The sequence below is a fragment of the Callorhinchus milii genome, unplaced genomic scaffold, assembly GCF_018977255.1.
Source record: "Callorhinchus milii isolate IMCB2004 unplaced genomic scaffold, IMCB_Cmil_1.0 Scaffold10, whole genome shotgun sequence".
NCBI lineage: Eukaryota > Metazoa > Chordata > Chondrichthyes > Chimaeriformes > Callorhinchidae > Callorhinchus > Callorhinchus milii.
Window position 1 is genome coordinate 4,410,477 of NW_024704751.1, and position 25,050 is coordinate 4,435,526.

General features: G+C 44.7%; 2 protein-coding genes and 1 non-coding gene across 6 annotated transcripts; 2 read left to right on the forward strand and 1 right to left on the reverse strand.

Moving 5' to 3' along the window:
* Positions 1-1,252: 1,252 nt before the first annotated feature.
* Positions 1,253-13,058, forward strand: tlcd3a (TLC domain containing 3A). Its single transcript, XM_007900734.2, has 5 exons — positions 1,253-1,658; positions 7,368-7,451; positions 8,743-8,959; positions 12,037-12,132; positions 12,678-13,058. The coding sequence occupies exons 1-5, from the start codon at positions 1,537-1,539 to the stop codon at positions 12,927-12,929; spliced, it is 771 nt and encodes a 256-aa protein (XP_007898925.1). The 5' UTR covers positions 1,253-1,536; the 3' UTR covers positions 12,930-13,058.
* On the forward strand, positions 2,403-2,470 carry LOC121849810. The gene has a single exon (XR_006085369.1). It is a non-coding gene; the product is annotated as a small nucleolar RNA SNORD38 (small nucleolar RNA).
* gemin4 (gem (nuclear organelle) associated protein 4) lies at positions 12,418-23,968 on the reverse strand. Of its 4 annotated transcripts, XR_006085339.1 has the most exons (5): positions 23,882-23,968; positions 21,400-21,532; positions 17,464-21,000; positions 15,376-15,448; positions 12,418-12,437 (listed from the first exon to the last, which is right to left on the reverse strand). XR_006085339.1 is itself a non-coding variant. In XM_042338729.1 (4 exons), exons 3-4 carry the CDS (start codon positions 21,413-21,415, stop codon positions 17,729-17,731), a joined length of 3,288 nt encoding a protein of 1,095 aa, XP_042194663.1. In that variant the 5' UTR covers positions 21,416-21,532; positions 22,105-22,185; positions 23,882-23,968; the 3' UTR covers positions 17,308-17,728. The 4 variants fall into 4 exon arrangements, 3 of the variants coding, with proteins under 3 accessions (XP_042194663.1, XP_042194662.1, XP_042194664.1); XM_042338729.1 differs by lacking the exons at positions 12,418-12,437; positions 15,376-15,448 and adding an exon at positions 22,105-22,185 and having other exon boundaries at positions 17,308-21,000; XM_042338728.1 differs by lacking the exons at positions 12,418-12,437; positions 15,376-15,448 and having other exon boundaries at positions 17,308-21,000.
* Positions 23,969-25,050: the final 1,082 nt, after the last annotated feature.

Sequence of the window (25,050 nt, forward strand, 5' to 3'; positions counted from 1 at the left end):
CAAATACTAGCTTACCTGCCAGAGAGATAATACAGTATAGAGGAAGATAGATATGCACTGTCTTGCATATATGCACAGAAGCGAATAAAAGCATATCAAATATAATAATAATAATATCAGACGGAGAAGGGTGAAGACTCGTGTAGCATTTATACACCAGCATGGACAAGTTATATGCTGTATAATTCATGTAAATCTATGTAGGTGTCTAAATACAGTTCCAGAGTGAGTTATAATACTATCTGGAAAAGTGATATTTCACGTGGGTCAAATTTATTGTATTTTCTTTGCATTTCCAAACGTCCAATGTTTGGCAAGTTGATGAATTTGGCAGATCCAGTGTGAAGCCATTTGTCTATAGTTCTTAAAAGAAACTTACAGAAAAAGACGGCTTCCGAGTTGAAACTGAATTCAACAATTTCCCGGATTGTGGACGCGCTGAAATGCGACGAGAGAAGAGTGAATCTAGATCCGGGTGGAACTTCTATCACTGGGAATCTGGAAATGTTTGCCGAAAAGGCGGGACAATGGGATTAAAACATCTGATGACATCTAATAAGCTGATGCAGAAGGCTTGAGGGGCTGGTAGGTCTCCTGTTCCTGTTTCCCTATGAAAGAGGAAACAGTGCTGCATTTTGCCTTCCCTATAAAAGTCGGTTTATCAAAAGGCCACAGTAAATAACAGCAAGCCTTGCATTTGATCTAGCCCCCAATCACGTCTTCGAGACGCCTCAAAGCGCTTCGCAGATTACACTGTAAAGTGTAGTGACTGTATAGTTTGTGGGCGAAACGCGACAGCCGATCACGCACGGCAGCGTCCGTCCGGCCGGCAAACAGTCGCGGATTGAAGTGACCAAGTTATTACTGTTATTTTTTTTTAAAAAAAGGGGATTGATTCATTAATAAATTAATAAACTAATGTTCACAGAGAAGAGCAGTGACCTTCCAGCAGTTGCACAAGTACCAACGGCTGATCCAACTCCGAGTGGGGTTTGTGGCCAGACTTTGAAGTTGTGGGAGGTTGAGGAGGAGAGAGAGAGAGAGAGAGAGAGAAAAAAAAAGCTCTTGTATATTTGCAAGTCGTCTTGAAATGTAAGCTCGACTCGACTCGAGACGAGGAGGCTGTGAAATAAATGAAGTACGCCCAGGAGCAAATCGTGCGTAAAATCAACGTGACACCACCCCCAACAAGACGCAGAGCAACAGAGAAAAGCCTTAAAAAGGTAGTTTTGCTTTGAGACGATCAGGTGCTTAACCACTTAAAAGAGCTGTTGGTTGGTGTTTTTCCTTTTGTTGTGGGACGAGGGAATTCTCATTCCCCTCTGAGACTCTCATTCTGATGGGATGAACACATTACTCATTTGCTCATTAGGTGTCCTGTAACCTCCCCATCCACACCCCCCACACACCACACCCCCACCACACGACTGGTTTCTATTTAAATACCAGACCCGGAGGGAGCCAGAGGGAAACACCTGAGCAATTCGAGGGCAGGAAGCATTTCAAAGAACAGAAAGAAAAAGAAAGAAAGAAGACATGTGGCTTTTGGTAGCGCAAGGCTGTTGCTTTTTCCCAGGGCTGTTCAGTCTCACCCGCAGGTTTCTGCAGAAGACATACCCGCACTTGACAGACGCCGACACAGCTGTCATCAGCACCAGGTAATAACACCAGCCTAGTCTGTGTATTATTATTGCTGTTATTATTATTATTGCCATGTTAATTGTTTTATTACGATGGGCAACTGGGATCCAGGACTGGATGTTACCTAAAGGTGCTGCCCTTAAGCCCTTTGGACACTGTTTCCTTGTGTGCAAACGTGGTCAGTTTTTGCAAGGTCTTGTGTCTCGGAGACCGGGCTAAATGTGAGTTCCCTGTCGATTGTGTATTTATCATATAATAATGATAATAATTAATGATGAATAATAATCATTGCATTTGACACGGAGCCTTATCACGTCGTCGAGTTGTCTCCAAGCGCTTTCACCGGAATATACTGTAACGTATATATTTAAAATTGTAAAATATAAAGAATATTGTGAAATATTGTGGACAAAACCCATTTCTAAAGGTATCGAAAAAAAACTGTTTATAAATATAATTGCAGGCCAATTTTACACCCAGCAATGTCCCACAAATAATAATAATAATAATAATCCTTGCATTTGATATAGAGCTTTTCACATCTTCCAAACATCTCAAAGCGCTTCACAGAATATACTGTAAAGTGAATTGACTGTATATTTGTGGGCGAAACGCCAATTGTGCACAGCAGCGTCCCCACAAACAGTCGTGGATTGAGTTTAATGTTTAACTTTTTTATAAGTTAATTTTTAATAATTTAATGTTTAATGGGTGTTACTTGCATCATTTGAATCAGGCATTATCTTAAAAATGTTGAGTCTTCTAATGATGATAACCTTGTCCAGTTCTGCTACTGAAGTTTAAGCGATGATACATTATATATATATAATGATGATAGTAGTGAATAACTAATTATTAGTTGAATCACTAATTTATAATAATTAAAATCAAATAATCCTTGCATTTGATATAGCGCCTTTTAACGTCTTCGAGACGTCTCAAAGCGCTTTACGGAATATACTGTAAAGTAAGTTGCTGTTGGACTGATGGACAAGCCACAGAAAGAAATTTTCCTCTGTCATTGAATAGCATAGTAGGTTCTTTAATGTCCACCTGAACAGGCAGGTCCTTGGTTCAACATCTCATCCGAAGGACAACACCTCCAATAATTCAACCCACCCCCAGCAGTGCACTGTGGTGCCCGTACTGTGAGCTCAAAGTCCCTGACGTGACGCATGACCCACAACCTTCTGACTCAAAATTGTAATCATATAATAATTATTAATTCATATTTTTAGAATATGTCATCTTATATTAAGGGAGGTGGGATTGCAATCGACTCTGCAATAACATTGAGCAACTAATCAGTGGCGTGTTGTTGCATAAACAAGTTGCGTCTCATGTTTAAAAATTTGCCTTCGGGTTAATTCATAGAAGAGAATAGAAATTTGCGGTGCAATAGGTCAGTCAGCCTCACGAACATGCACCAGCTCTCAGAGCAAACTGTCTATTCAATTCACTGCCTCTTCCTGTCCTCACACCCCTTCAAGTCTGTATCTTTCATGTATCTGTCTACTCTGTTGAGCTATTAGACCATCCACGTTTTGTGTTGTTTCTCACCAGAAACCATGTTGAATTGACACAACCAGAGTAGTTGTTAGTTTAACCTGGAGTCTTGGCCAACTCCATATAAAACTCCAGAGAGGGTCAGTGGATTGAATTGGCAGCTGTTTGAATGTTTAAAGTTGACCGCCTTTAATTATTTGCTCAATGTTATCATAAGAGTCAATTACAATGCCAGGGCTTTAATATTTAAAACTTCTGTAGCTGTAAATGTCAGCTTGTCTTTCACTTGGCTGTTTAAATTGTGGGACATTACTCCACACAAATTGGCTGTCGGTTTTAACATAACATGTAGGAGCAGGAGTAGGCCATTCAGCCCTTCGAGCCTGCCCCGCCATTCAATCATGGCTGATCTTCTAATCTAACTCCAGCTAATAACCTGACCCTGCCTTATCCCCCATATCCCTTAATCCCTTTTGCAATAAGAAATCTATCTATCTTAGTCTTGAATATGCTCAAGGACTGAGCGTCAACAGCCCTTTGGGGTGGTGAGTTCCATACATTCACCACTCTTTGAGTGAAGAAGTTCTTCCTCAATTCAGTGCGAAAGGGCTGCCTCTGATTTTAAGGTTGTGACCCCTGGTTTTAGTTTCTCCAACCCAGTGGTTAGAGCACTCGCTTTGCAAGCGAGAGACCTGAGTTCAATTCCAGGCAGGTCAGGGCGAAACCTTGGGCAAGTTTCCTTACTCCACATAGAGCCTAATAATAATCCCTCCAAAACCCAAAACAATAATAAATTGGTCATTTTCAACCTACGACTGTTTGTGGGACATTGCTGTGCGCAATTGGCTGCCGCGTTCGCCCACAAATATACAGTCAATTCACTTTACAGTGTGTTCTGTGAAGCGCTTTGGGACGTCCTCCCGACGTGAAAAGCGCTATATCAAATGCAAGGATTATTATTATTATTATTATATCAAATGCAAGGATTATTATTATATAACCAGGGAAAACAATCTCCCACTATCTACTCTATCATGCCCTTTGATGATCTTATAGGTTTCTGTAATAGAAGAATTAGAGGGGATTTTATAGGTTTCTATAAGATCCCCTCTAATTCTTCTATATTCCAGAGAATATGGGACCAAATTGGTTAGCCTATACTTGTAACTCATCCGCTTCATCCCTGGCACTAACCTAGTAAATCTACGCTGCAGCCCCTCCAAGGCAAGTACATCCTTAAATGAGGAGACCAAAATTGCACACAGTATTCCAGATGTGGTCTCACAGGGCCCTATACAGTTGCAGCAAGACCTCCCTACTCTTATACTCTAATCCTTTCATAATGAATGCTAACATACCGTTCACCTTCCTAATTGCTGCTGCACCTGCAGACTAACTTTCTGTGATTGGTGTACAAGGACACCCCAAGTCCCTCTGGACGCTAACACATTCCAATCTCTCCCCTTCTAACCCGCTCTACTGTTTTTGCTACCGAGGTGGATGACTTCGCACTTCCCTACATTATACTTCATCTGCCACCTACCTGCCCAATCACCTAACCTATCTATGTCTCACTGCATTTTTTTAATGTCATCCTCTGTGTTGACACTTCCTCCTGGTTTTGTGTCATCCGAGAATTTAGATATATTAACTTCGATATCCTCATCTAGATCGTTGATGCAGATGGTAAATAGCTGAGGCCCAAGGACTGATCCTTGTGGCACTCCACTAGTCACATCCCGCCAATCTGAAAAGGACCCGTTTATCCCCACTCTTTGTTTCCTACCCGTTAACCATTCCCCAATCCATGTTAATATGCTCCCCCCAATTACATGGGCCCTTATCTATTGGACTAACCTTTTATGTGGCACCTTATCAAATGCCTTCTGGAAGTCCAAATAGACCACATCCACTGATCCACCCTTATCTAGTTTACTCAAAATATCCTCAAAAAACTCTATGAGATTTGTCAAACATGACTTCCCATTTGTAAAGCCATGTTGACTTGGCCTAATTACATTGTGCTCCCCTAAATACCGCACTACCACATCCTTAATCAATGATTCTAAAATTTTTCCTATCACTGATGTGAGACTAACTGGCCTATAGTTCCCCATCTTTTCCTTTCCACCTTTTTAAGTAGTGGTGTGACATTTGCGATCTTCCAATCCATGGGGTTTTGCCTACAAATACTCAGTCACTCCAACTCCATTTTACGATGTTTGATGATGTGGTAAGACACTATGAAATGCAAGAATTATTTTTCAACTATTTCACATTTAGCTACATGTAATAATAATCCTTGCATTTGATATTGCGCCTTATCACATCATTGAGACGTCTCAAAGCACTTCACAGAATATACCGTAAAATTATTTGACTATATTTTGTGGGCGAAACTGTTCTTTGAGAAGTTGATCCTATATGAAACGGGCTCCATAAGTACAAGTTGTTATTGTTCTTGTTCAGCAATCTGCAAATTAGCCGCACTTCAACCACAGCAAGGGAAATTTTGTTCATATCTCACCACATCGCCCCACCCTCCTAGCAGCAAGAAGAACAGCTAAATAGCCCACAAGGGGAACTATATATAAAAATAGATTTATCTACAGTTTTGCAGTTACTAATATTTCAGTTGCATTTATCCATGAGGCTTTAAAATTAAAATCAGGTTTTTTTTCTTAGCAAGGTGAGATCCAACGCCCTGATTAATATTCCAAGTCTTTATTCAAACCTCATTGATTGCTGTGGGGATTATTCAAAATAAAATTTGAATGAGTGGTCTGACTACAGGCAAAACTAGGATTAGTATTGAGACAGCTGACAGATAGGAATTGTTGTTGACTTCAGATCCCTTCATGTCAAAGAGAGGAACTGAGGCAGTTTGAACCAAAGCCCAGACTTTGCTTAAAGGAGTGACGAACTGGGTCAGACTGTTTCATTTCAAATGTGAATGGCCAACACCTGAACTAATTTTTTTTAAAATGACAGGTAATAATCGAACAATATTTAGCCGTTCGACCCTGCCCAACAAGACAATATTGTATCCCCACTTCCCCTCCCCCTTAACACACCTTCCCACTCCAGTCTCATCTAGAGAAATAAAATAATGTATTAATCACTGCCGAAAGCTGCGTCATATTATTCATGTGCTAAAAAAAATCTAGGAACGAAACGGAGAGAAATTCACGCCAGCATTACTCAGCTGAAACCAGTTGAGTTGCACAACAGGACAGTCACTCTCAACGATAATTAGGAAAATTCCTCTGAAATTAACAAAATGTATTTGCATTTAAATCTGATAACATGGGGACATTTGGGTTTCCTTATTTGTCAGTTTCCTGGAAAGGAGTAAGCCCCAACCCGAGATGTTCCTTACCCTGAGATGTTGTAATAAATTGGGTGCGGGCGGATGGGGAGGAAGCTGCAAAACAACTTTAAATTCTTCTGTGTTAAGTCAAAACTGATTCTTTTTTTTTGGGGGGGGTGGGGGGGGGAGAGACTGAGGACACAAATATCAGGGATAAAACCGTGCATCTCTTTGGCTTTCTTTTAATTACTCATCAAGCCCAAGCCTCTGCAGGTCCTAGCTGGGCAGGCAGTGGGAAACTTGCCAGGCAGTGTTTCAGCTGGTTAAATTCCAGCTGACATTCTGAAGCCAACTAACGGCTAATTTTTTCCAGGATTGGGTAAGCAGGGGTTAGGGGGGATGTACTCTAGGATGGGAGGTATGAAGAGGTTTATTAGTTTAATTTCCAGACCGTGACATCTCTCAACATTTCCTCGTAAACTCACAACATTCACTAAAATATACCATGCCAAATCTGCAGCCCAAGGTATAGGGGGGGGAGATGGGGGCTTGTGTGGAGTATAAATACTGGCATCAACTAGTTGAGCCCAATGATCTGTTTCAGTGCAATAGAACGCTATGAAATCCTACAACACTACGTAACTCTATGTAACACAGTGATTTTTTTGGTCAGCCGGGTGTCCATCTCCAGGCTTAAGAGTATTCAAACCAAACTGAGAATTCCATACATCCCACCTAACACATGGAAATTCTAGAGATAGATTGTTATTACTATGTAATTCCATGTAAGTCTATGGTGACACTATTAAACTCTATGTCATGATGTAACTCTGTAAATCTAAAAATCACTCTCTGCCCTCTACTCTGCAAATTGTGCAGCAAATGAGAACGTTCTCCATTTTGTTCACAGAGTGGTCTCTGCTGTTCAAGCTGTGATGGCGGTGGTCTCAGGGATCCTTATCACATCTTCCTGCAATGACGTCTTGCGAGACAGGTAAACAGACTTACTTACCACGTTCTTTCCCAGTTACCGCAGGGCCCAAATCCTAGAACTCCCCCCCACCCAACACCATGGTGTTGAGCAACATCGCCGCAAGGACAGCAGCGATTTAAAGAGAAGTCCTGTAGCTCAGTGGTTAGAGCGCTCGCCTCACAAGCGAGAGGACCTGGATTCGATTCCCAGGCAGGGCGAAACCTTAGACATGTTTCCTCATTCCACGCGTCTCTGTTTACCTAGCAGTAAGTAGGAACCCGGTGGTTAGTTGATTGGCAGATTTATTTAATTTAATCGCTTTTCCGGAGGTAATAATCCTTTTTTAAAAAAAAATGAAAAATTCCCTTCACTGGTCACTCAATCCACGACTGTCTGTGGGACGCTGATGTGCGCAATTGGCTGCCCTGTTTCACCCACAAAATACAGTCAATTCACTTTTCAGTATATTCTGTGAAGCGCTTTGACAAGTCTCGAAGACGTGATAAGGCCCTATATCAAATGCAAGGATTATTATTACTATTGTGATATATAGAAAACCCCCACTATTCTCAGGATACTCAGGGAATGGGTGATAAATTGCTGATCCCACCCACATTATATCTACAAGAAAACATATCTTTTTTTCACCCTGTCTACATAGTCACCTGCACCAAACTCTGCTCCCTGATTACCCCAGTCCTTGCCAGACTGCACTGGCTCGCTGTCCCAAAGAGGATCGACTTGAAGATCCTCACCCTTGTCTTCAAATCCCTTCACTCCTCTGCACCCCCCTACCTCTCTGACCTCCTCTCTCCTCAAAACAGTGCCCATTGCCTTGGTTTCTCCAGGTCTGGCCTCCTCCTTATTCCCCAAGTCCTTGGCTCCACTATCAGCGGCCGTGCCTTCAGCCACTACGCCCCGAGGCTCTGGAACTCCCTTCCTCACTCCTTTCACCTCGCCCCCTCTCTTCCTATTTTCAGGTCTTTGCTGAAGACCTTTCTTTTCGACTGCGCCTTTGGTCGCCTTCCCCCCCATCCCCCTGGCTCAGCCCCGGGATCCGTTATTGTGAAGCCGTCCGGCTCTGAGACGCCGTCCGGCGTGGAGGGCGCTATATAAATCCAAGTTGTTGTTATTTTCACCCCCTTCCTTTCCCACCATCCCTGCTCAGAGTTCAGCATCATCTCTATAAAGTGCTTTAAGACATTACCCTGCATGAAGATCACCGTACACATGCAAGTTGTTGCTCTTGTTGAGTTATTATGTGGGAATATCTGCAATTTGCTAATTGTCTATTTGTTTGGTTTGCTCCTAGCCATTGGATTTCTAGAGACTATATACTGTTCGGCTCACCGTACATGGCTTATGATTTATTTGCCATGTACCTTTGCTACTGGTACAAGCACAGAGGGGAACGTCACGGCAACCGGTGTGGACATTGGTTCGGCTTACTGGGCGGCTTCCTGAGCAAAAATATCCTGATCGTGTTGCACCATCTTTTACTGTTGCTTGTCTGCTTCCCTATTACTGTGGTAAGGTTTTGCTGTACGTGTGTGACAATCCACAACTGTTTGTGGGACACTTTGTGCGCAATTGGCTGCCATGTTTCGCCCACAAAATATACTGTCAATTCACTTCACAGTATATTCTGTGAATCGCTTTGAGATGTCTCAACGACGTGATAAGGAGCTGAATCAAATGCAAGGATTATTAATATTATTATAAACTGAAGCTGTCAGAGTGGGCACTGGGGGAACAAAGCCCGAGTGTTGAGACAGGATGTAGGCACTCAACATTGCCTGGAACGGTTTCAACCGTTTGCCGTGCAATCTATTCAGTGCTTCTGAGGGACGTGGGGGAGGAGGCCAGGTTGGTGTCAATGGACATGGATTTATAGGCAATAAAACATATTTAGGAGCCACAACTTTGTCAGTGTTCCTTTGTAAGGAAACAAAAACCACGCTTTGGGGTTGGGTAGTGGCTAGTTGGTGGAACGGAATGTGTCGAGGCTGATCCTTATTAAAAATAAATAAACTAAGACATTTGAAGTAAGAAATGAAAATCAAAACTTGCTGGAAGAGAATTAAATGCTGCGGTTAGCCAATTAAGAGTCCCGTTTTATGGAATGGATTACCTCGATCTTCTTTACTTTTATGTCTCCAGCCTAAAGGAGTGTCACTTCTTAACAATGAAACTCTCTCAAGGCACTGCAGTGGAGTGACAGCCCAGACGATGAGCTTCATATCCTGAGGTGGGGTCTGAACCCGCAAACTTCTGACTCATAGGCGAGAGCGCTGTAAACTGAGCCAGCATGAAACCTAATGCAGGTGCTGCTAATCCATGACTGAGTTACCAGCATCTGCATTTAGGATTCAGCCTGGACTGAGTAAACCCTTGAACAAATAAGGGGGTAGTTGCTCAAGACCAATGGAGATGTGAGCTGAACCCTAGGGGTTCCTTTAACTGGAGAGTGCAGCTAAATGAGCTGAGCGGCCTCCTCTCATTCTTACGTAGTGTTCAGAGAGCGTTATCTTAACGTTGAGGCGAGATTGAAGAAACCCCACATTTGTTATCAAAGCAACTACATGGAGTTTGAAGCGAGTGCAGCCAATTCAAAGCTCATGCTGTTTGAAAGAGAATGGTTAAAAAGCAAATGCTCAGTGACATCTGCAGTCTAAGTAACAGTTACTTTCTGCCAGGGCTGCAATGTGCAAGATGGAGTGAACACTTTGAAACCACAGACAGTAATGTGTCATTTATTCTGGGTAAAATAGTGAGTAAGCGTTCTGTGTGTCTGTGTCGTGTGGCGCAGGGGTGGGCTGTTGTGGGGAGTATAGAGGAGGTAAAGGAGCTGTATCGTAGCACTCTTTGAAAAGTGTTACGTACTTGGCTATTTCACATTTTTGAGAAGAGCCGTGTAACAAACATTGCATTTTACATTTGATCAAAATCGTTACCAGCGATGGCAATGGACCCCACATGATCACTCTCCCCCTTCGCAATCAATCTATTTTTCCTCATTAAAGTTGTAATTCCTTTTCAGCAATCACAATCTTGATTACCAAGCCATTTCAACTTGTAGATAAAGGATCGCAATCCCTTTGTCAAAATGTCACAACAGCGAATGAATCCCCGTCAGTCAATCAGTTGACCAAAGAATGTTGAATTATCTATCGCAGCACTTTGTTTGCATCTTTACTTATCGTTCAATTTTTGAAACCTTCTAATCCTGAGACAACTTTGTGGTTTAATAATAATCCTGGCATTTGATATAACGTCTTATCACGTCTGCGAGACGTCTCAAAGCGCTTCACAGAATATACTGTAGTGAATTGACTGTATATTCTGGGGGTGAAACGTAGCAGCCAACTGCGCACAGCAGCATCCCACAAACATTCGTGGACTGAAGTAACCAATTTTATTATTTTTTTAAGGAATTATTACTTCATTTATCACTTCACTGAGAAGGGAAAGATATTACTTTATCTCCCACCTCCAGCCACCAAACTCCCACAGGCTGTTCCTGAACTTGACGTTTGTTAAATCTTGCTTTGCAGAGAACCAGAATATCTGTACCTTCAAGAACAACAGTCTGCTTTTTTGACACAGAGTTTCTGTAACCATCACAATACTGTCACCATCACTATCACGATGTAGAAACAGTGATCAGAGGAAGGACAAAACTAGTGTCAGTCAGGCAATTGACTCACTTCAACAGACGTGAGCTGTCACTGCAAACATTTGCTTACCTGTTCACACCGGTATCATCAACAGCCTATAAACACTGAAACCTGTTACCAGTGATTACTCAAAGTTCACTCCAAAATATTATCCATTCACCTGTTGGCCTCATGAGATTAGCATCCAAAAACGTATTCCTGATGACTCATTCATTAAGAGGCGCTGATGAATTTGGGACCGAGTCATACTGACGGAAAGGATCTTAGTTTCGGTATCTGTATTAGTTTCATCGCAGTATCCCCAATGCACATCAAATTTAATAAGTGAGGTGGATCCAATTTGGTTAATGCTGGGTGTAAGAGACTCGGAAGGGATAGCAATTATTGTGGGTCTTACCGAAATACTATTAGGTCCTTAACATGTTGTTTGTCCAGTCTGACTATGGACAAGAATGGACTGTATATAGTTGTGTTAAATACAGTACTTAGAGGTTCATATGTCCCATGCCATCTCTCGCTTTTCCTGTCTTGCTGTTAACTCATTCACCAGTTTTGCTAAAACAGTTTTACGGCTGAGAATGGAAGAAGAGCTTTCACAAGGCTGTGACTTTAGACCATGTCTCCAATAACATTGCCTGACAGTAGAAACACAGGAAAAACCGGAAATACACAACAGCTCATTCATTCAGCATCTGAAAGAGAGAGAGATTAACCTAGATAGACAAAACGTCCATTAGAATCACATAGAAGATATGGACTGGCAGACACTGTCTTGAAAATATGATATGAATCTAACTTTGAAACAAGCCTGGCTGAATCTTTGATCCTCTGTACTATCTAACCCCAGTGACAGGCCCCGACAGGCCCAGTATTTATTCAGTAAGGATAAAATTCATATTTTAACACTGAAACTTTTATTTTTTTTGCAGTTCTACAGGAAAAACCTGGGCGATTTCTTCCTGGGATGTCTGCTGATGGCAGAGCTGAGCACTCCCTTTCTATCTTTCGGCAAAATCCTTCATCAGGTTAGTTGGTGAGAGGTGTCTAGAACGCGCTAGAACGATATGTAGTTTAATGGTGCAAAATTGGCAGGTCTCTGTTCTCCCAAGATCAGTTCGGATGAGCTTTCCTTCCAGAACATCCACTCACCCACCACAGCACTGAGCTGCTTTCTTAATCAAATGAGCTCAGTGTCCTGGCATCAATCACACTTCCTGCCTACCTGTCCTGTCGTTAATTGCCCATTGGGTAAAGAAAAAAAATTCCTGAGTCCGTCCCAAAATTGCTCTTTTGCAAATGCTGCTGAATCCATCTCCTCTGGTTCTCCTGTCTTGGTGCAAAACATAAATAAATTATAATTTGGTCACTTCAATCCACGACTGTTTGTGGGGACGCTGCTGTGCGCAATTGGCTGCCGCGTTTCACCCACAAAATATTGCAGCCAATTCACTTTACGGTGTACCCCGTGAAGCGCTTTGAGACGTCTCAAAGACGCGATAAGGCACTGTATCAAATGCAAGGATTATTATTATTATTATGCTGAAGTACTGTTGCGTTTGATGTTTAACAGTTTGGAAAGCAGAGGACGAGGCTGTACAAGGTGAATGCTGTCATCGCCTTGGTGACCTTCTTCGTGTGCCGCATTCTCCTGTTCCCTTACATGTACTGGGCCTTCGGACAGCAGTTTGGCATTGCTGTCCACAGGGTACCTTTCCACATCCCTCTGCACTGCAGCCTGGCAAACCTCATGCTGATGGCACCTCAGGTTTACTGGTTCTACCTGCTCTTGAAAACGGTGTTGAAGAACAAGACAAAGGTCTGAAGAAGCCAACCAGCCCCTCCTCCTCCTCCTCACTGATTCCTACAACAACATAACTACAACAACATAACTACATTCTTTCACCTTAGAAAGACGTCTCAAGATGCTGGACATTTAAGAATTTGCACTCAAGCTGGGGGTTGGAATTAAGTAGGGTGAAGGGTAAGGGTGGTCGAAGGCACGGTTACTTTTCTAATTTTTTTTATAAAAAGGCTCCTCGTATATTACGAGTAACCGTGCTTCTTTTGTACTGTTAACTGGCATCACTGTGACTTTGTGTGAATATTTTTATGAAATTAATTTACTGTAAGTGGTTTCCAATGCATTTTAAAATGTTAATTAATTAAGCCATGTTTAATTACTTTTAACTTAACTAAAAGGGAGCACTAAATGGGAGTGTCTAACCTTCCTAGTTCTTTGCTAGAATACTGTATAATTGTGCAATGTAACTACTAGATTCCTCAGGTCTGCCTTTGTTAAAGTCTACCTGCTACTTAGCAATCGAATGTATGATAGTGTACAGTTGAGAATGCTGTTACCAGCCAAGGCTCAGATTACCACTGCCGAAAGAATGAGGACAATAAATTATTTTTTTAAAGAAAAGCTGTAAGGAAAACGAATTCAAGCAAGAGTTAGACCATCAGTCCAACCAACCTTCTTGGCCTCTTTCTCCCTCAAGATAGAGTGTAGTTTTAACTAATTTGTTGATAGGAATTGCACAAGGGATATTATATTGAGATGATCACAGTATTATTGACTTGGAGCTAATACCTCTGCAGTTTTTTAACAACAACTTGCATTTATACAGAACTGAGGGTAATGTCCCAGAGTTTTAGGAAGGGTAGTTTGAGCGTCTATATTTATGGGAATTGGTGTCAGTGCTCTCAATGCAGCAGAGCAGTGTTGAGACACAGGACTGTGCAATTGGGCTATTTATGTAATTAGACTAATTCAGAACGGCAGGGAGATTGCCCTCCTCATTACAGGACTGGCAAAGACTGGCAAAAATGTGCAAAAAGTGAAAGCCCTGAAATTGTAGCATACAAATCACTCAATACAATTCCAACGTTTAACCATGAACTCTGATTACAATGCGGCCTCACAATACTTAATGTAAATGTCTGTCCTGAGTGCTTACATTATATTTTTGTTGAATAAAGATTTCCAGAGAAATGCAAATTTCTATATGTGGTTGGCATTAATATACAGAACTCATGTCTGGTTTGCATACCTGGTGCATTGCATATTGGCTTGCCTGACCATGGGTTTCCATGTGTCAGACACGCACCTGATTAAAAAAAACTTTGAAGTCGTTTCTTTATACTTTAGTGTATTGTTGATTTCCTGTCCTCCCCTCTGGGAACACATTCTCCTTGAATTAAACCTAATTTAAAGTCCAGTCTTTATCAATTTGTCATCTCTGAGTGTAGCCATTGGAATGTCTGTCACACCCTCTCTGCTCCCATCCTTTTGAGGTCAAGTTTTCATAGGTTTGCCTACGGATGTGTCTCATCCACTTTTGTAAATTGCTTCTCTCATCCAGCCATGAGTCCTTCAATCATAGCTTTTCTTACTGCTGGGAGTTTCTATGCCTCTACAAGCCATTGTATATTTTGCCAGCAATCTGCCTCTAACTCACCCTGTATACAAAACAATACAACGAAATTACATTTGAATAACGCATTTCACATTGGGAGGACTTCCTCAGGCGCTGGACAATTAGTGTTTCAGACCCGAGCTGGGGGGTCGGGATCCGGGAGGGTGGAGGTCAGGGCTTGGGAAGGAGGGTGACCAAAGGCCAGTACCTCAAATGCAAATCGCTGGAACATGCTCGCAACCACAATATTTACATTTCCTCACATGCAAAAGGTTATAAGAGAACATTCCTATACGTTGTTCCTAATGTGACATTAGGAACAACGTATATTTATATAGGACATTTTATGTAGGATAACGCTTCAAAGGGCTTGACAGAGACTGCGTCAGATCCAGAGCAAAGGAGGTGCCCGTAAGCACGGTCAAAGATGTAGTTTTTTTAGAAAGACTTAAACACAGAGAAAGGGGGCTGGGAGGTGGGCAGAGTAGAGACGGATTATGGGTGTAGTTACTGAGGGGGCAGAGGAACTCACAGCAGATCATGGGTTGCCTGGGCAGAGGTGGTGCATAGTAGAGTGAAGTAGAAGATCACAGAGATGTGAAGGGATTTACATCTTTCCAGGGGTGATAATCCCTCCCCCCCAAAAAAAATAGTAATTAGGTCACTCAATCCACGACACTGCTTTGTGGGACACTGCTGTGTGCAATTATTTGCCGTGTTTCGCCCACAAAATACAGTCAATTCACTTTACAGTATATTTTGTGAAGCGCTTTGAGACGTCTTGAAGACGTGATAAGGCGCTATATCAAATGCAAGGAAATGATGCACTAGGAAGGAAGTCTATGAAAATACCTGATAGACTTATTCCAATTCAGGAACCAAATTGTAGAAACACATTAACCACAGAACATCAACGCTGAGATCTCTGAAAGGAGATTAAAAGAAAACTTCAATGAGAATTGAACAAGTCGAACTTTCGAGGTCAGCCAAAATGCAGCACATTTTACAACAGCAATAAATTTCAATCTTAATATTGCAACAGGCAACTGCCTTGATTTCCAGATTAATTTTTTTATATACAATTTACAACAATAAATTACATTTTCACGGCGCCTTTTACATTGGGAGGACGTCCCGGGGCGCTGGACAATCAGGGATTTGGACCCGAGCAGGATGTTGGGATCAGGAGCAGTGGAGGGCAGGGAGGGTAAGGGTAGGAGGGTGACCAAAGGCGCAAAGTAGTGCTTTTCGTATCGAGAGGTCATCTCAAAGCATTTCACTCAGCTGGCAACTGGGAGCTTGAGCTTGAAAGGGAGAGGGGAAAGTGGCCAAAAGCACGGTTGAAGTGATAATAATAATCCTCACATTTGACATAGCACTTTATCAAATCTGCTAGACGTCTCAAAGCACTTTCACAGAATATACTGTAATGTGATTTGACTGTACTTAAGGTGGGTTTTGAAGGCAGGGAGGAAGCACATTCTTTCGGAATATGGAAATGTGTCCAACTCCTTAAGATGTCTTCTAGAGTTAAATGCTACTGATTTGCTTACTAATTATTATTATTAAACATTAAAACAGCAACACTCGCAAGTTAGTTGTTAGTTACATATTCTGAGGCCTCGCCCAGTGACCCAGTAGATAATGTCTGGTAGTTGGCATTCAGTTCACTGTTCAATGCCAAACCCCAGAAAGCCACTGGTTCAATTACTGGTTTGTGCTGAGTTTACTCATCTCAAAGAAGCAAGGCATTGTGGCTGGAATAAAGGGGAAGAGGGAAAAAAATTAGGCTAGTAACAATCCCAAAACCTGCTGGAAAATGTCTTCACATGAAGATTGAGCAAGATCAGGATCGACTTGGGCTGTGATAGCTTCTAGGATCAAATTAGCTTGTGCATACCCACTAGTCCAGGGTCACACGTAGCAGAATAAGGGACTTGAGACCACTGTCGAAACACTGGATGCTGGGAGAATTGGGGCAATATAATAATAATACTTGCATTTGATATAGCGCATCTCAAGGCGCTTCATAGAATATACTTTTGGGGGGGTCGAAATGCAGCAGCCAATTGCATACAGTAGTGTCCCACAAACAGCCGTGGATTGAGTGACCAAATTTTTTTTTTTCAAAGGGATTATTACCCCCTGAAAAGGGATCCTCCAATGACTAACAACCGGGTTCCTACTTACTGCTAGGATACAGAGGAGTGTGGAGTAAGGAAATTTGCCTAAGGTTTCGCCTCACCCGGGTATCGAACCCCAGTCGTTTTGCTTGTGAGGTGTGTGCTCTAAGCGGGATATTATGCTATTTATATTTATGTTAAAAACAGACTCCAGTATTAATGACGATATGGTTTCAAAGAGTGCCTCCCAGTGGTTAATCATTCCCATTTTCAAATGACTTTCCTCTGAGTTTCTTGCGAAATTCTTTATTCTCAGTCTCAGGGAGCAGGTGGGTGACCTATTCCCAAACATTCTTGTCCACACGGCTGGGCTTTGTAACCAGCTTTAGGAGATGCACACGATCTGTCCAAGGGCCATTCGCCCTCTCCTGTTCTCCCTGCCAATCCCGTAAACAAATTCTGCGAAATTAGGTAAGCAAAGTGCATCCCTCTGGGGAGAGTGCGCACCCCAAGGAATGTAATGTAAATGGAAACCACAAATTTGTAGTTCGGTTTGGAGACTCTTAAAAAGCAAGGTAATAGGTTTCCATGCACGTTGGACATGAAGTTGAATAAAAAATAAAGCTGAATGGACAGTTAGACAACAATCAACAGCTTTGACTTGTATTCATAAAATGATTTATTTTTATAGCAACTGTAAGGCTCAGAACTACAAATAGCACTTTGGAATGTTTGCTTTCTTACTGCATTGTCAGGTTGCCGAGTTCAATCATTCAATCATCAAATGCCACAGTAAACTTTGATCAGTTTGTTCTACCTGAGTCAAATCGCCACCATTCCAAATCTGTCCAGACTTTTAAAGTTCAAGGATAGAATGATGTAGTTTGGAGTGTCTCTCTTTACTCTGTTACTCTCTAATCACTTGATTAATTGGCACAGACTCTTACACGGCAGAATCACCACACCTAAGGACATCAAGAGAGGACTGGAGACACCTTTAGAAATAGATTTCTCTTAGTCCAATCTGGCGAAAGTCAAACTCCGTCAACTGAAAGCAGCTCTAGACGTTTTTAGACAGCCTGTTAGAGCTTGCTGATTTTCTGCAGCAACGTGGAACGCTGCTCCTCGTCGGGCAGATTCTCTGCAATGGTCTGCAGGAAGTGCTTTTCGTTCACTTTGTTGAGTAACCCGGTGGTCGAGGTGCTGGCTAACGCCAGCGTTTCGTACTGCGAGAGCAGCTCCAAGGATACAAAGTAGAGAGAGTCAGAGGTCCCGCTGGGCGTCATGACCATGATGTGAAGGAGGTGGCAGAACAGCTGCATGATGACGAATACGGCTTCCTGGCTCGCGTCGTGGTTCTGGGTCCCGTGCGCCTTCACCTTACACTTCACCGACTCCAGGATGTCGGACATGCTGCCAGCACACTGCCTCACCACGTGCTTCCACCCCGCTGTCGGCAGCCAGTCTGCGCAGCTACAGCTGCAGATGAGCTGAAACGCTCGCAGCAAGAGCTGAGAGAACTGCAGGTGATGGGCAAAGGGTCTCAGGTTGAGCAGGGGCATGTGATGGACGTACTCCAGGGTGTAGGGCACGTGCAGCAGTTCCCGTTGTAAGAGGCTCCGGACCACGTGGTTGAGACGTTTCCATTCGCTGGAGCTGCACCAGGGCAGCACCTCGATCAGCGCGACGAGGAAACCTTTGCTAAACATGTTGAGCTCATCGATGTTGTTGGCGTTGACTGTGAGGTGGGAAAGCATCTGCTCCATCATGTGCGTGGAGATGCAGCAGCATTCCATCCAGGCCAGGAGCCCGGTGCCCGGCCCGTACTGCGGGAGGTGCAGCGGTGACCAGCCGTCGTCCGAAAGATCGCACACCTCGAACAGCGTGGCGGGCACCTCGTACTTGAAATGGCCCCCGAAGATGCTCTTCAAACGGAGACGTACGCACCAGTCCAAAAGCTCTGTTTTTTGATATAACCAACAGATTGACGTGGACCATGACTCGGGGCGCGTCGAGACTACCTGCCCGACTGCATCACACACACATTCTATCGCCTCGACCAGCAAGCCTTTGGTTTCTATGGAGATATGATCTGGAGCCTCACTGTCGTCCTCCTCCGCCTCCCAGCACGAGACACAGCTGTCCAGGAGCTGAGAAAGAGCAAATATGAGTGGGAATGGGCAACAGGTCACTATCCAGTGCTCCTTGGCCCCATCGTCGGTCACTGGGATTTGTAAGGCTCCGTTGAGAACTTTGAGGGCCAAGTCTACGTTGAAATATTTTTCCATCAGATGAGGAAGGACGAAAATCTTGATGGCTTCTGATGGTTGAAGAAGAGGGACTGTTGGTGTTTGGTCACCCAGAATCTCTCCTGGTTCCATCAGAGAGGTCAGGAGCTCAAGAAACTGATTTTCCTCTTTTGGGGTGCTAAGGTTGCCCCAACCAGTTTCTAGTAGGCACTTGGCTAAAATATTTGGCTGGGCAGAAAGGAGATTGTCCACAAACGATAAGGCTGGCAGCTTCTTCAGGATCTGGCCAAGCAGTTTATGGGCACCAAGGTTCACTACGGCCAAGTGACAAGCCTTTTCCAAGGTGGCCTCTGGGTTCAGAAGAGCAACTCTTGCAATGGCAGTTACGGCTTTATCGATGCTATTGACAGTCTCGCTCTGTGTGATGCAGTTAAATGCCATGTTCAGTTCTTTTTGGAATCCATCCTTAATGGCTCCTTCTTCTTTACAAAGTCCTTGACTGCCGTAGGAGGACAGTACTCCCGAGAGCACTTTATTCTTATCAGAGATCGAAAGTGCAGAGAAACAACTCAAAATTACATTTTTTAATCTGGTTTTTGGCGCCTTCGTTGGGTTAGCAATGTGGCAGGATTTTGCCATCAGGACTGTGACTAACCTCAACACCAGATCCGTGCACTGAAATACATCACGGTTTCTCTCCAGGCAATTCAGCCAGCCGTCCTCACAAAAGGCCCAGTTGGCATTAGAAGCAAATATTTCACATATTTCTGTGTATCTTTCCATTCTCCCCTCAATTGTGGTCACGGCAAGCGGAAACTCCACTTGATGTCTGGCGGCATCGTCTAATAGCACAAGGGAGTTAACCCTTTGCACGAAACCTGTTAGTGATTGCTGCAGTTCTGACCAAGTCTTCTTTTCACCTTCAGACACTGTCTCAGAATCTTGAAGCATCTGAAAGGTTTCGCTTAGCCGAGTCAAACTTTCCACTGTTCTATAAAGGTCAAGACTGCACTGCTGAATGTCTCTCTCTCTCTCAAGCTCACTTTGAACTTCGGTCGACCAGGAATACAAGAGGTCGGCGAGCGTTTCAAGTCCATAGGCCAGCAAGCCCTGGGGCAGCTTAAAGTTGGATATTCTGTAAAAAGCTCTCAACTCTTTCTCTGCTTCCTTCACTCGCCTGACAAAACTTTCCGTAACTGGGCACTTTGGGATGGTGGGATCCCCTAACACAAGCAGTTTGGTGAGTTTCTGCAAATAAGCCTCAGCAGGCAATTCGACTCTGTTATCGTAAAGCACCGACTTACATAGTGTATCTGACAGCTTTGCTAAAGCCAGACACTTAAGAATATAAGGCGCTATAGAAGGTTTCATTCTCTTCAGTCCATCCAATAAAAGAGATGGAATGGACAAATCGCACGGTGACCCAGGAGAGTTCTCTGAGGAGCTGTGGGAAATGGAGGGATCTAGTTTGAGTCTCTTTGAGGAATGGTAACATTCGTCAGATGCACGCGCCAAGTACTTGGCAATCTCGGATCCAAACGCTTGAACAATTTCGTCCCTTTGTCCTTCGCTGTGTTTCATCAGCTCCCACCAGATGTCTAAGAAGAATGCCACATCTTGATCGGAGGTGCGATCAAGAACGTGCTCCACAAGCCGGTTCACCTCCGAGTACCTCGTGTCCGCTGGCAACACTGAAAGCAGCTCAACGAAGGTCTCGGATGCCCTGAGCGCTTTCAACAGCTCAAAAAGGACCGTGTGATTCAAACTGGGAATCATACTTTCCACTGAGAAGAAAAGGTCTTCCTTCCATCTCCTGTCACCCTCAGCATCAAAGTCTGGTGTTCCCTTTGCACTCACATTTGAGTTGAACAGTTTTGCCCACAGAAAGGCGATCACTTTCTTCTCCCACAGCTTGGATTCTGAAGGTCCCCATCTGGCACCGGCCTCTCCAGTGCAGACCTCATGCACAGCGTCAAGGATAGGTTGTCCGAAAGCAGCCCAGTCAGACTTCTGCATTTCAGAAAGAGTTTTTGGTTGGCTTTGCCTCTCGGCCAACAGAAAGCCACCATGAAGAACGGCTACTTTCTCACAACAAACCCAGGTCCCTGAAGAGTACAGAATGCAAGCAAATTTCAATTGCAGATTATAAACAGTGCCCTCATTCTGCCAGGCTCAGTAATTACTCTAATCCACTTAACTAGACCAGACAGTCAGATAAATCTGTAAAACAAACCTATTTCCCATTTTTTTTAAAAAAACACTAAAATATGTGCTTGCACATACAAGGTATTAATTTAATCTTCAATGAAAAATCACAGTATGCTACTGCACAGAAAAAAAAAGCTATTCAATCTATCAACTCTGCATTAATGCTCCACATAAGTTACCTTAACTATTTCCACTCTCCCACTCACTCCCCGCATTCCTTTCACATCCAGCATCGTACTGCACAAGAATTATTGCACAAGATTTGGTTTAAATAGGGGGGGAAAACAAGCACTGACCCAAATCCACGGACATAATTTATTTCAGGAGCTTGAATACACGGAACAACCTCGATTGGTGATTCAATAATGGTTGACTGTCCACCGGTAGAGTGTAGAAACAGTAGAACCCGCCAGGCTGAAGTTTTGAAACCTTAAGGCAAAAGAATTGCTTTCTTTAAATAATGCTATTCAGCTGAACAAACATTCTGATACAACTATGAAAAAAAACTTCCTGTCCCCAAAAGAATGGGTGAGTTTCGGGCAGTAATGAGCTTAATTTAAACCTTTGAAACCACAGTTTTCACATCTTTAACTTCCAAAATATTACATTCCCGCATCTTCTGTCATAATCCTTACATTTGGATTTGATACAGCGCCTTATCACTTCTTCGAGACATCTCAAAGCGCTTCACAGAATATACTGTAAAATTAATTGACTATATTCCGTGGGCGAAAGTACTGTAAGATGTGTAAGCGGGTGGGTGGGGCAGATTGAGCTTCAACGTTCAGGATGCGAGTCTCGGCTGACTCCAACAACCAATCTGCGAACAGCAACATCCCAGAAACAGCCAGAAGGTGAATGACCACTTTATTTTGGAGCAGTGTTGGCCAAGACACCTCCTCGTTTTGAATATTATCACGGAATCTTTAACAGCCGCCTGAACAATTCATCTCTTGCCAACTGGCACCCACTGCAACACAAAAGATAGATTCAAGTCCTACTTTCGAACTTTGAGCTCATAGTGTAGGTTGACACTCGAGGGAGCGTTGCATCCTTAGATGTTCAGGTGGACATCAAAGATCCTGCAGCAGTATTTAAGAAGAGAAGCAAGTTTCTCCCAGCGCCCTGGCTAACAATCCTGCAGATTTTTTTTAAAAAACGTGTGGTGTAGTGTTGTGAATGTGTACTGCAGTGAGTGTGTGTACTGTAGTGAGTGTGTGTGGTGTAGTGTGTGTGGTGTAGTGCTGGAGTGTGTGTGTGTACTGTAGTGAGTCTGTACTGTAGTGAGTGTGTATGGCGTAGTGTGGGTGAGTGGCGTAGCAGGTGGCATATTGTGTGTGTAATGCTGGAGTGTGTGTGGTGTAGTGTGTGTGGTGCTGGAGTGTGTGTGGTGTAATGTGCATGTGTGGTGTAGTGAGTGCGTGGTGTAGTGAGTGTGTGTAGTGTGAGTGTGGTTTAGTAAGTGTGTGGTGTAGTGTGTGTGGTGTAGTGTAGTGTGTAGTGCTGGAGTGTGTGTAGTGTGAGTGTGTGTAGTGCAGTGAGTGTGTGTAGTATGTTTAGTGAGTGTATGTGTAGTGAGTGTGTGTGGTGAGTGTGATGTAGTAAGTGTGCGGTGTAGTGTTGGAGTGTGTGGTGTAGTGTTGGAGTGTGTGTGTGTGTATGAGTGTTTGTATAGTGAGTGTGTGTGTAGTGCTGAAGTGTGTAGTGAGTGTGTGTAGTGCTGGAGTGTGTGTGTAGTGAGTGTGTGTGTAGTGCTGGAGTGTGTGTGTGCAGTGTGAGTGTGTGTAGTGAATGTGTGTGTAGTGTAGTGAGTGTGCAGTGAGTGTGTGTGTGTAGTGAGTGTGTGTAGTGAGTGTGTGTAGTGCTGGAGTGTGTGTGTGCAGTGTGAGTGTGTGTAGTGAGTGTGTGTGTGCAGTGAGTGTGTGTGTAGTGAGTGTGTGTGTAGTGAGTGTGTGTAGTGAGTGTGTGTGCAGTGTGAGTGTGTGTAGAGTGTGTGTGTGCAGTGTAGTGAGTGTGCGTGTGTGCAGTGTGAGAGTGTGTGTAGTGAGTGTGTGTGTGCAGTGTGAGTGTGTGTAGTGAGTGTGTGCAGTGTGAGTGTGTGTGTAGTGAGTGTGTGTGTGCAGTGTGAGTGTGTGTAGTGAGTGTGTGTGTGCAGTGAGTGTGTGTGTGTGCAGTGTGTGTGTAGTGAGTGTGTGTAGTTAGTGAGTGTGTGTAGTGAGTGAGTGTGTGTGCAGTGTGAGTGTGTGTAGTGAGTGTGTGTGCAGTGTGAGTGTGTAATGTAGTGAATGTGTGTGTGCAGTGTGAGTGTGTAATGTAGTGAGTGTGTGTGTAGTGTGAGTGTGTGTGCAGTGTGAGTGTGTGCAGTGTGTGTAGTGAGTGTGTGTGCAGTGTGAGTGTGTGTGTGCAGTGTAGTGAGTGTGTGTGTGCAGTGTGAGTGTGTGTAGTGAGTGTGTGCAGTGTGAGTGTGTGTAGTGAGTGTGTGTGCAGTGTAGTGAGTGTGTGTGTGTAGTGAGTGTGTGTGTAGTGAGTGTGTGTCAATGCAGTGAGTGTGTATATAGGAAGTGCTCTCCGCCCGCGCGGTGTAACACCCAAACCCCCCCTCCCCCCAACTGCCCACCCCGGGGCCCGGGGCCCGGCCTCAGCCTCACGCCGCTACCCCCGGCATTCACCCCGCAATTTATACCGGGGCTTCTTTGGGGCCTCGGCTGCTCCCCGGCTCCTTACCCCCCACCCCCCCCCTGTCTCCCCCCCTCCCCCCGAGGTCTGGGGAACACTAACCTCTCTCTCAGAAACCGCGGCTTTCGCTAACACGAGGGCTGTCGCCGTCGCCCGGAGCAACAACGACTGGCAAGAGCAGCCCTCCCCCCCCCCCTCTACACCCGACTGCCCGCCCTCACCGGGCGCCACCGTCTGTCGCCCCTAGGGCAGGAGGAGCAGCCCTTCTGGAACTGCAGCCTCCAGCACCGACCCATGTGGGGTGCAAAGGAGTGGGGCTGAGAGAGAGGAGGGGTGGGGGGGAGGGGGGGTGGGGGGAGAGGGGTGAGGGGGGGGAGAGGGTTTGGGGGGGGAGGGGTGGGGGGAGAGGGGTGGGGGAGAGGGGGGAGGGGAGAGGGGTGGGGGGGGGAGAGGGGTGGAGAGGTGTTGGGAGGGGGGTGGAGGGGGGTGGGGGGGGAGAGGGGTGGGGGGTGAGGGGGGGGAGAGGGGTGGGGGGGAGGGGGAGAGGGGTGGGGGGAGGGGGGAGGGGGGTGGGGCGGGAGAGGGGTGGGGGGGTAGGGGGGTGGGGGGGGGGGGGTGGGGGGGGAGGGGTGGAGAGGGGTTGGGGGGAGAGGGGTGGGGGGGAGAGGGGTGTGGGGGGGGGAGGGGGTGGGGGGGGGAGGGGTGGAGAGGGGTTGGGGGGGGAGGGGGGGGGGGGGAGGGGTGGAGAGGGGTTGAGGGGGGTGGGGGGGGAGAGGGGTGGGTGGGGGGGAGAGACAAAAGTGGGGTTGAGGCACACAGAGAGAGTGAGAGTGAACAGTGAAAATGCACAGTCAATTCGCTTTACCGCATATCCCGCGAAGCGCTTTGAGACGTCTCGAAGACGCGATAAGGCGCTGTATCGCACGCAAGGATTATTGTTAATTATTATTATTATTAATAATAAAGAGATGGCAGAGAGAAGGTTCGCCGGGATGGGTCTGGATGCAGAAGGGAAGCCCTTCAGTCGGGTGACCGTACAAATCCAAGGACGTGCCCTCTCTAAAAAAATATTGAACTCGCCACAATTCCTGGCGTTACTGGAGAAGTTTGTCGGGACTTAACGGCTGTTTCTCTCGGATGAGCGTATTATCTGTTTTAGGATTTTATCGTTCTTGCTCGGTTTGTTGCTGAAGGGGCAAATTTGGCCCCACCCAAGGACTGTCCCCAGAAATCGGGGATGTACGGTCACCCTACCTTCAGTCCATCCAATC